General features: G+C 53.4%; 1 protein-coding gene across 1 annotated transcript; it reads left to right on the top strand.

Annotated features, from left to right (window-relative positions):
• Positions 1 to 1,396: 1,396 nt before the first annotated feature.
• LOC139585675 (serine/threonine-protein kinase pim-1-like) lies at positions 1,397 to 11,420 on the top strand (the record flags this gene model as incomplete). The annotated part of the gene is made up of 6 exons (XM_071418513.1): positions 1,397 to 1,472; positions 2,032 to 2,121; positions 9,819 to 9,925; positions 10,042 to 10,092; positions 10,296 to 10,662; positions 11,308 to 11,420. Coding segments are annotated over exons 1-6 (804 nt in total), but the record flags the coding sequence as incomplete, so codon positions are not given.
• Between the last annotated feature and the right edge of the window lie 238 nt (positions 11,421 to 11,658).

Raw genomic sequence — 11,658 nt, 5'->3', positions numbered from 1 at the left:
GGAGGCGTAAAAGTCAAGTGCAGGTCCTTTCGCGGCTGGGGACGGCAAAAAACACCGCTGAAAAAAGAAGGTGTCAAGTGCCCCGGGTGAGCTCAGAGGAGTGCCCGGCTGCTACGTGCTGCCGGACCTGAATAGAGCCGCAAGAAGCGCGCTATCGTCGTTAAAATGGATAAAGACAGGCAAGCAGCATATGATTTATTTACTGACTTTTTACGAGGGCGTCAGATTAGAGGAATAGATTTACAGAAAGAACTTCCTGGGTTGTTAGCTTATGGGTGTGCACAGGGGTTTTTTCGTAATCCACATACAGTGCATGAATTGTCGGAGTGGCGTATATTCGGGGATGAGCTGTGGCACGCAGTCATAGATGATGATAAGACCGCGAAAAGGTGGGGGAAGTTATGGCGAGTCGTTCATGATGAATTGCTAAAATACCAGGCAGAGGAAAGAGCTGCCCGGCAGGCCAGTGCAGCTCATGAAAGGAACAGGAGTTATGGGGACTGGTTTGGTTCCCCGCTGCCTCCTGTTACGTCCACAGTCAATCTGCCGCCGGCATTGCCTTCTACCTTAAACGGCAGTTCCCCACCCCCATCGGTGCCTGCTCTAAGCAGCACGGCCCCGCCAGCTTCGGCGCCTGTTTTGACGGGCACCCCCTCACCGATTTCGGTTCCTGCCTCGGGTGGCGGTCTGCCGCCGGCACCGGCATCTGCAATAAGCGGCGGCTCTCCGCCAACCCCAGCCCCCGCTCCAGACAACGGCTCCCCGCCGCTACCAGTTCCTCTTTCGGGCAGCAGCCCCCCCCCCCGCGTGTCCTCCAGCCGTGCCGTCCGCGCCGCCTGTCCCGGTGTCAAGCCCTACACCTCCGCTTAGCGGTTCGACCGTCCCCGGGTCGGACGGTGACCTTGCAAGGGCCGTTGCTCAGCAGCGAAGGGAGGCATGGGCGGCGGTAGCTAAAGAACTCATGGACACGGGGGATGAGGAGGCAAGATCGGCTGCTATGGAAATGGCCTGCCCGGTGGTCTATTCTCCCCAGCCGGGGGGAGGGTTTCAAGCCACAATAACTGCCCTGGACTGGAAACTGTTATCGCAGTTACGATCCACAGTTAGTCAATTTGGAGTAACCAGTGAACCCACAAAACAAATGCTGGATTACATCTGGGGCACTCAGGTTTTGCTGCCGGCAGATTGCAGGACGGTAACGCGGCTCATTTTTACTCAACACCAACAGCTTTTATTTAATGCCCATTGGCAGGCGATTTGTCAGCAATGTGTCGCAGTGGTACGGCAACCAGGCGACCCGTTATATGGGGTGACCCTGGAGGAGTTAATGGGGTTCGGGCCGTTTCTTAGAACGGAGGCACAAGCATTGATTGGGCCCGAAAAGTGCAGGGAGGCTATGCGGTTAGCACGTTTAGCTATCGACAGAATTAAGGACCCGGGAGGAATTCCTTCTTACATGGGAATGAAGCAAGGTACGGAAGAGTCTTTCGGAGCTTTTATAGACAGGGTAGCCAGCGCTATTGAACGAGCAGGAGTCCCTGAATTCATGAAAGGGTCCATGCTCAAACAATGCGCACTTCAAAACGGCAATCAGCTTACCAAGAATGTGATAAATACCCTGGGGGCTAATTGGTCTATAGAGGAAGCTTTAGAGCGATTAGCAAATGTTCTGCTGGGATCACAAGCAATGTTAGTAGATGCTATTAAAGAGCTAGGGGCCGGGTTGCAGAAGCAGGCAGAGTCCTCTCAAAACCAAGTACTGGCAGCCCTCGCCCCGCTCCAGGCAGCAGCAATAAATGCTCCACGAGCTCCATCCACTAGCCGATGCAGGTGCTACCGATGTGGTGGAACGGGACATGCGCGACGGGACTGTCCCGCCGTCAGTGTTTGGTGTAGCCGTTGCCGCCTGGACACCCACAATACCGGAATCTGCAGACGCCGCTCGGGAAACCGCAGAGCCAGCGCGCCCGCCAGCCGCCGTGCCCAGACACAAATAGCAGCTGTCACAACTTCGACTCAACCTGCCCCCAGCCCGCAACTGCCGGGAGCCTTGGACTAGACCTCGAAGCAGCAGCAGCCGTGACTTTGATGACTACTCGCCCGGAAAAGGTTCCAACTGGGGTAAAAGGGCCACTCATTATTGACGGCTTACCTATGGGGGCTCTGCTTTTAGGGCGTTCCTCGGCTACAATGATGGGATTATTTGTTTTATCTGGAATAATAGACGCTGATTATACAGGGGAGATTTCTATTATGGTGCATACTCTTTTTCCACCGATGCGGATCGAAAAGGGACAAAGGATAGCTCAATTGATTCCTCTGCAGCAGTTGGCTAAGACTGTACCCCCTCGCCAGGCACAGTCCAGAGGAGAGCATGGATTCGGATCCACAGGGGGCCTTGCCCTTTTGACAATGAACTTAAATGAACGGCCAAAGAGCACTGTCATTTTGGACTATCAGGGCGAAAGGCGAACCTTGGAAGGACTGTTAGACACTGGCGCAGACTCCAGCATTGTGAGTCCGGATTTTTGGCCCCACGATTGGCCATTGCAGTCAACTACTATGCCAGTAACCGGAGTTGGAGGCCTGACACTTGCAAGGAAGACACCCATGCTATCTGTGACGGTTGAGGATAAAACTGTACGAGGTGTTTTGTCAGTTGTACCTTTGCCTCCTACTGTGCAGTGCCTTATCGGTCGGGACATTCTGGCTCAGATGGGTGTGGTTTTGACAAATGAGCACCCTTTAGGCTAAGGGCCATTGCATGGACTTTCCCAATCCCATTGACCTGGACCACGAACACTCCGGTATGGGTTAAGCAGTGGCCTTTAAAAAGGGAAAGTCTCGAGCAGGTTCACATGCTGGTATACGAACAATATAAACAAGGACATTTACAGCTGTCAACAAGTCCATGGAACACGCCCATCTTTGTGATTAAAAAGAAGTCGGGAAAGTATCGCTTAATACATGATTTGCGAGCTGTGAATGAACAGATGGAGCCTATGGGAGCCTTACAACCCGGATTACCTAACCCGGCTATGCTGCCAAGGGACTGGCCACTTCTGATTATTGATCTGAAGGACTGCTTCTTTACTATTGCTCTGCATCCTCGAGATACTCGGAGGTTTGCATTCACTTTGCCTTCTTTAAACAGAGCAGAGCCGGACAAGAGATTTGAATGGGTATCTCTACCCCAGGGCATGCAGAACAGCGCCACCTTGTGTCAACTTTATGTCGCTGCAGCTCTACAGCCCTTGCGACATGCCTGGCCTGACACAATTATTTATCATTATATGGATGACATTCTATTTGCACAACCAGAACCTTTTGCGCGTCAACAAATTCAGGCAATACATGATGCTCTGAAGCTCCATGGACTGACTGTAGCTCCTGAAAAAATTCAGTTGTCTGCACCATGGAAATATTTGGGGTGGACACTTACTGATCAAATTGTTACCCCTCAGAAATTGCAATTAAACATCAAATTACATACATTGCATGATGTTCAGAAATTACTGGGGGATCTACAGTGGCTACACCCCATTGTTGGTATCCCTAATGACCTCTTGGACGAGCTTCGACCTTTACTGAAGGGGACTGATCCGGCACAGCCTGTTCGTATAGCCCCTGAACAGGCTGAGACACTGCAGCAGATATTGGACTGTGTTACACAAGGCAGTGTTCGGAGACGTGATCTCGACCTTCCTATACAGCTGACGGTTTGGTGCGGGCCAAAATTTTTACTGGGTGCACTTACTCAGCATAACAGAAAAACGGGGGAGACATGGGCCTTGGAATGGATATCTCCTCCACTTCAACAACAGAAAACCCTTCTTCAGAAAATTGAAAGTTTAGCTGATCTGCTTAAAAAGGGTCGTGAACGGACAATACAGATTATGGGAAAGGAACCTGATCAGATACAGATACCAATGAAAAAGGATACATTGACCTGGTATCTGGCAAACAGTATGGAGTTACAAGAGGCCCTGTTGGGAGCCGGTAGTGTGACTGCCACTGATGATATTCCCAATGTACCATTGAATTGGGTAGGACAATGGGGTTGGATTCAATGCCCAAAGAGATCACTGAAGTCCTTATCGGATGCTATAACTGCCTACACTGATGCAGGAAGAAAATCTAAAACTGCTGCAGTGACCTGGCGAGAAAAGGGACAATGGCATCATCACATACTCCGAGCTACTGAGGTGGACACTTTACAAATGATGGAGCTTTTGGCTGTTGTATGGGCCATGATGCACTTCTCTGGACCTCTTAACATTGTAACAGATTCTTTGTATGTTGCAGGAGTGTGTGAGAGAATAGAGGATGCCTCCATAAAAGAGGTTCAAAACAGGAGGTTACACGAGCTGTTTATGCAACTGCAGCGAGCAATTAGGCTAAGAAAGCATTCCTTTTGTGTTATCCATATCAGAAGTCACAAATGGGATATTGGTCTGGGAGAAGGTAACATGCGAGCAGATAAGTTAGTCTCAGTCACACAAGCAACTCCGATTCCCAAACAGACCATAGCCAGAGAGGCACACTCCATGTTCCACCGGAATGCAAAAGGCCTTCATAGAGAATTTCAAATATCTATGGAGGAGGCACGGGCAATAGTCAAAGCCTGTCCTATATGCAGTCATCATAATGGGGGCTGTGGTTTAGGTCTGGGAGTTAACCCAAGAGGGCTGAGCACAAATGAGACCTGGCAGATGGATGTCACACATGTGGCAGAGTTTGGGAGGTTGAAGTATGTACATGTTACCATAGACACTTACAGTCATTTTATATGGGCCACAGCGCAGACTGGTGAGAAAGCAGGGCAGGTAGAGAGACATCTCAGCAGTTGTTTTGCAGTAATGGGAGTACCACAGCGTATCAAGACAGACAATGGGCCTGCTTACAGTAGCAAAAGAATAAAGCAATTTCTGCAAATGTGGGGAATAGAGCACATAACCGGCACCCCCAATTCTCCTACAGGACAAGCGATTGATTTTCTCTTACTTGCACAAGGCCATGGCTGTGATGAATTTGAGGGCATGTGTTGCATGAATCTCTCTGATCATGCACAATCTGTACACTCACAGCTCTCTGAGTTACGGAGGTTAACTGGGAACTTACAGGTGGAATCAGGCCTTGGTATTGATGGATGGCTCAAATCTTTAAACTTAGGATCATGGTTACGTTCAATTATTAAGGTTAGCATTGTAGTAGCTATTGTAGTTTTGTTGTTAGTATTAGTTTTGCCTTGTTTTTGTATATGCTTGCAGAATATGGTGCGAAAGATGATAACTACCGCATTTAATCAAACTATGCTTGTTCAACAGAAAAACAGGGGAGATGTAGAGAGCTTTTTGGATAATTGGTTAGCTGAGAAAGGACATTCCGATGTGATACCGATGGATAAGGGTAAGAGAAACAAGCTGGGAACTGAGCAACCGGTGCCTAATTACTGACGAAGGTCACAGTGACCTTCTCTAAAACGGGAAGACGGGGGAGAAAATTGCTTGCCAGAAAATGTAGTTATCCCAAGGTAGAGAAATTAGAAGAATGTACACATAGAAGCAAAATAATTGTTAAGAGATAGAAGTAGGTGTGTTTGATCTAAGTGTGCTTTAACCAATAATGAGCTCGGCTTTTGCAATATGTATAAGCTTCATTAACACTAATATAAAAATGTGTGGAGTTTCAATAAACTTCGGGATTTGCTATTCATCGCATATGGTGTGTCGCATCTCTCCCGCCGCTACGACAGGGACTGAGACCCCTAACCTGGGGGAGGTGTGTGGGGGAGGCAAGCTAACCAAAGCAAGATGGATGTTGCAGGTGCGAGCAGTGGACCAAGAAGACAATGGCTCTCACCCACTGCAGAGAACATGGACTGTGTGTACCCTTCTCTAAATGCCATTTTTTCCCCAAAAAATACAATAGACTACCTTTGATACGGTTTCAAGTTTTACCCCTTCCCCCATCAACAAAAAGAGTATAATAAGAGTTCGGATGAACTGCAACCCTGAGATCTCCCCAGACGTGACCTGGTGAACTCCATTGGCTGGACATCAAAGGACTGCGCCGTTCTATGTTTGGTAGCTCTATACCTTCCTTTCTCTTCCTCCCTCTTTTTCCCTTTTCCCCAATTCCTCCCCAATGCATTTTCTTGTGGTTATTCAATAAAGGTACATTTGTTTTGATTATCACTGCAACCCCCTGTACCGTGTCGGTGCTTTTTGCACTCTGAGATCAACCCACGAACCATCACGAAACCCGTTCGTAAGGATGGATTGTGACACTTGCATACATACTATAGAAACCTTCTATCAAACCTTAAAAATTCTCTACAAATTCTTTTCCAACATTACTGGGTCTGGCACTGCCCAGATCTGGTGTTTGCTGCCACCTCCAGTGCCCAGATCTGGAAATTCCCTTGTTCCGGCAGAGCCAAGTCCAGCAATTTTCTGGTAAAGAAAGCCAAAATCTGGCAATTTCCCACTGCTGACACTGGAAATGCCAAGATCTGGTGTTTGCTGCCACCTCCCGTACCCCAATCTGGAAATACTCGGTTCCAACACAGCCCAAGTGCAGCAGTTTTTTGGAAAAAGAAGACAAAACGCAGCAATTTCCTGGTGCCAAGACTGTCACCACCCAGACCTGGTGTTTGATGGCACCGCCCATGCTCAGATCTGAACATTTCCCTGTGCCACCACAGCCCAAGTCCAGCAATTGGCTGGCAAAGAAAGCCAAAACCAGGCAAATACCTGGTGCCTACACTACTCCGATCTTGTGTGTGCTGACACCGCCAGTGCCCCGATCCGGAATTTTTCAGATGCCTGCACAGCACAATTCCAGCCGTTTGCTGGCACAGAAAGGTCACATTTGGCAATTTCCTGGTGGTGGCAAATACCCCGCCAAGATCTGGTGTGCGCTGGCACTGCCAGTGCCCACATCTGGCAATTTCCTGGTGCCAGCACAGCCCAAATGCAGCAATTTTCTGGCAGAGAAAGCCAAAACCCGGCACCACCCAGATCTGGTGTGTTGGGGTTGGTTTAAAAGAAGAGGGAGACCTCAGCTTAAGGCCGTGGGAAAACCCTCTTTAGTTGGGGTCAGCAGGAGCTCCCGCCCATAATCCTCTTGTTCAGTTATGCAGTTGTTACTAGAAAGTTCTGAGTTCTCTTTGCTACCATTGGTTACATTTTACTGCAAAAATTGTAATATTCATAATCCTTCCTTCCTCTTGGATCCTTCCCTCAGATCCCACCTTAACCCCTCCCCATATATAAATGTATAAATATCCCTGCTAGACCCTAGACCCAGGCTTTTTTCTGCTTTGCTCTGTGTACTGTGCATGCCATCCTGTTTGTTGTGTTTGCCTGCATTAAAGTTCTGTTTCCAGACAAGCAGATGAAAGCAGTCTCTCTCTGTAAAGTGGCCAGAGCTGGTTCTCAGGGAAACCACTGGCCAATGGTCCGGACGAGGACCAGAAGGTTTCACTGGTGTTTGCTGGCACCGCCAGTGCCCACATCTGGAAATTTCCCTATTCTGACACAGCCCAAGTGCAGCAATTTGCTGGCACAGAAATCCAAAACCCGGCCACTTTCTGCTACTGGCTCTGGCACCGCCCACATCTTGTTTTTGCTGTGCCAGTACCCAGATTTGGAAATTTCCCGGTGCCAGCAGAGCCCAAATCCGGCAGATTTCTGTCGCTGCCAACAACACCACCCAGATCTGGTGTTTGCTGGCAGCGCCAGCGCCCAGATCTGAAAACTTCCTGGTGCCAGCACAGCCCAAGTCCAGTGATTTGCTGGCACAGAAAGCCAAAAGTTGGAAATTTCCAGGTTCTGGCTCCAGCACCATCCAGATCTGGTGTTTGCTGGGACTGACAGTGCCCAGATTTGGAAATTTCCCAGTGCCTTCACAGCCCAGGTCCAGCAATTTGGTTTTAGCTAGCTTAGGCAGAGAAGTTCCTGGGACTGGGACTTTCCTTTTTCTTGGAACTGTTTAAACCTGCTCTGGACTGAAAACCCAGAAAAACACCTGCAGCTCACACCTGTGGCCCACCGAGGTCTGGGACGCTGCATTCCAGCACCAGAGGGACTTAGAAGAGACCGAGTGAGCCAACTACAACCCACAAAAAGGACTTTCTGAATTTGCCAACTCTTCAGTACTGTCAGAGGTTTCATTTAATATTATTCATTTTTCATGCTTGTGAATACTTTACTTGTTAAATAAACTGGGGTTTTATCCACTTTTCTCCAGGGAAGTTTTTTCTGGAACTAGTAGGGGAAGGAGCCGCTTGAAGTTGCTTTCTAGACGGACCCCTTTTGGAGGTTTCCTCCCAAAATTTGCCCTAAAGCAGCACAAACAGTCACAATGGAAACTTCACCAGTGGCACAACACCCCAGCCCACCAGGAAAAGAAAGGACATGTAAAGTGCTCCAAACAGTTGTCCTGCTTTGCTGCAAAAGTCCTGCTGCAGACACTGTGCAGTGTGGAAAGCCAAGAGAAGCTGCAGCTGGTGGCAAATCTTGGGACAGAAGCTTGACCTTGTTCTCCAGGAGAGATTCTTGGCAAGAGCAGACAGGAGAAGATTCCTGGAAAACTGGAACAGCTTTCCAGAAGGGAAATGTAAATGAAAGAAACAATCCAAGATGTTTTCCTCTATTTATTTCTATACTCCCCTTTTCCATGTTGCACTACTTCTCCATCCCAGTAATTCCAGATGCACTGTACTGCTAAGATCAGTGGCTTAGTGATTTTTAGACACTCTAAAATACCATGAGGCACAGAGAGTTTTCCTTCCCCTGTTTTTACTGGAAGGCAACACTGGAGATGTAAGTGCAGTGCTGGGCTCAGGTAGGAATCCTAGCTCAAGGGAAGGTGTCCCGCCAGTGTTTGCCTCTCAGCCAGGCCAATGCAGAGCAGCAAGCGAGGGGATTGCTGTGCCAGTGTGCAGGAGTCAGGGCTCTGCACCTGGGCTCAAGGCTGCAAAGTTGCCGTGTTTGGACAGACTCAGGGGCTGTGCCCGGGGCGCGCGGGGCTCGAACGTGGGGCTCGTGGGGCGAGCGGGGAACGGACACGGGGACGAACGGCCCCGGTGCTTCAGTTGCAGCGGCGGCAGCGGCGGCAGCAGCAGCGGCGGCAACAGCGACAGAAGCAGCAAAAACAGATACTCGATAACGATCTTCCTCTTTCTCTCTTTCTTTCTCTGTCTCTCTTTCTTGGTCTTTCTCTCTTTCTGTCTCTGTGTCTCCCTTTCCCGCCGTCGGGCACCCTTCTCCCGGGGTCCCTTGCCCGGCGTCCCTCTCCTCTCCCCGCCTCCCTCTCGTGTCCCCGCCTCCCTCTCCCCCTGCCGGGCCGGGCCATGCCCCCGGCCCGCCCCCGGCCCCGGGCGGGGCTGCCCCGTGCCCGGCCCCGCCCGTCCCGCCGCGGTCTCGCCTCCGCCCGGCTCTGGCCCTACTGGCGGTGGCGCTGCTGGGCGGGCATCAGTGCCGTGTGCGGGGGCGGCATCGCCGCCCTTCGCCTCCGCCTGGCCCGAGCCCGGCCCCGGCCCCGAGGCAGGCTCCAGCCCCGAGCCCGGCCCCGGCCCCGGCTCCTCCCGGGGCCCGCGGAGGACACAGGCGGCGCGGCCGCTGCCGCCGCCTCCGCTGCGGCTTCCCCGGCCCGAGCTCCGCCGCTCGGCAGCGCGGCCGCCGGCCCCGAGCCTCCCGTGCCGCGTTGCGAGGAGCGAAGGCCTGGGCATGGCCGGCCCGGGGCGGCTGAGGGGCGCTCGGGGGCCCTTGCTGGCCCCGGGCCGAGCGCTGACAGCCGCGTCCCGCCCGCAGGGACGGCGCCCGAGGCCCTGCAGGAGCGCTACCGCCTGGGTTCGCTGCTGGGGCGCGGAGGATTCGGCAGCGTCTTCGCGGCCACGCGGCTCTCGGACGGCGCCCCGGTGAGCGGCGGGGCCGGCGGCGGGCGCAGGACGAGGGGACGGAGGAGGAGGAGGAGGAGGATGGGGCTGGGCAGGGCGGGCGGCGAGCTGAGCCCGCTGCTGTCCTTGGCTTGCAGGTGGCCATCAAGAGGGTGCCACGGAACCGCGTCCGGCACTGGGGCGAGCTGGTGAGTGAGCGGCGCCAGCGGCAGCAGCCGGGGCTGCCGGGCGGGGATGAGCCGAGGCCCGGCACGGTGGAAGCCGCCAGGACGCCTCGAGGGGGAGCGGGCGTGGGCGCAGCGCAGGGCGCAGAGCGTCCCGGGCTGGCTCAGGGCTTCCCCAGGCCTGGCACGGCATCGGCCCCACTGAGGGCATCGTGCTCCTCCCGCAGCCCGACGGCAGCAGGGCCCCGCTGGAGATCGTGCTGCAGGCCAAGGTGTCCACTGGCTTCCCTGGTGTGGTGCAGCTCCTGGAGTGGCTCGAGCTGCCCAACCACATCGTGATGGTGATGGAGCGGCCAGAGCGGTGTCAGGACCTGCAGCGTTTCATTGAGGCACGGCAGTTCCTGCCCGAGGAGGTGGCGCGGGAGCTGTTCCGCCAGGTGCTGGAGGCCGTGTGGCACTGCACCAGCTGCGGGGTCCTGCACCGCGACATCAAGCCAGAGAACATCGTGCTTGACCTGGCCACCGGGCAGGCCAAACTGATTGACTTTGGCTGTGGCACCTACCTGCAAGAGACAGCCTACACCCACTTTGCAGGTGAGCCCACGTAAGGGTGTACTCCTGCTCCCGGGATCTCATGGCTCAACATCTCCCAGCCCAAGCTGGCTGTGGCAGCGGGGATTCTCCCTTTTGCTGCCAGTCAGGGGACTGAGTCATCAGCTGAGTTGCTTTAGAGCGGGGCTGGGTGGGGAGCCATCTTCCAGCCCTGCTGGCAGCCTTTGCCAGCCACTCTGCCCAGGACTGGGGCTGGGCTGGGGCAGCCAGCCCGACCAAAACCCCCGTGAGTAGGGGTAGCAGAGAGGGGGGTGGGACCTGTGCCCCAGCCAGTTTGGTGTGCAGGCGAGAGGAAGGGCTTGCACTGCTCCACTCTCCCTGTTTGCCTTGGCTTCCTAATATTTTTGGGGCAATGCAGACAGGGAGGATAAGGGCATGTTTTCCCCAGCACAGAGAGGGTTTTTCCTTTGCTTGTCATGGTCAGGCTTAGCCAGGGCTTCCTCTGCCCTCTTCTGACACCAGTGACTTCTTTTCCAAGCCTAAGTTTGTGCACAAGTCCCAGGTGCTGGCGAGAGGGCAGTGGTCACCCTGTGTGCCACTGATGCAGCCCCCGGAGGCCCAGGGATGCTGGGGCCAGGCTCTGGGAGCAGCAGCATCCCCCTGCTGAACTCCATCTGTATTCCATAGGAACACCATCCTACAGCCCCCCGGAATGGACCCACTTTGGCTGGTACCATGGCGAGGCAGCAACGATCTGGTCCCTGGGCATCCTGCTGCACCAGATGGTCTGCGGGGAGCACCCTTTCAGGAGGGGCCGGAGCCTCAGCTGGGGCCAGCTCCCGCTGCCACAAGGGCTCTCTCAAGGTGGATCCTCTTCTCTGGGCATGGGGGGAATCCCAGTGCTGGGAGCCAGCAGCGGGCTCGTGAGCATCCCGCTCTGGCAGCTGCTGAGGAGGTGGCACATGTCCTGCTCTCCTCCAAAACAGGGAATTGATGGGAAAGTTTAGGCCCAGCCCTGAGTGCATCCAGCAAGGCCTG

This window comes from Agelaius tricolor, unplaced genomic scaffold (genome assembly GCF_023055355.1).
Source record: "Agelaius tricolor isolate 1412-34295 unplaced genomic scaffold, bAgeTri1.0.p SCAF_87, whole genome shotgun sequence".
NCBI classification, from domain to species: Eukaryota; Metazoa; Chordata; class Aves; order Passeriformes; family Icteridae; genus Agelaius; species Agelaius tricolor.
This window is presented reverse-complemented; position numbering and strand designations above follow the sequence as displayed.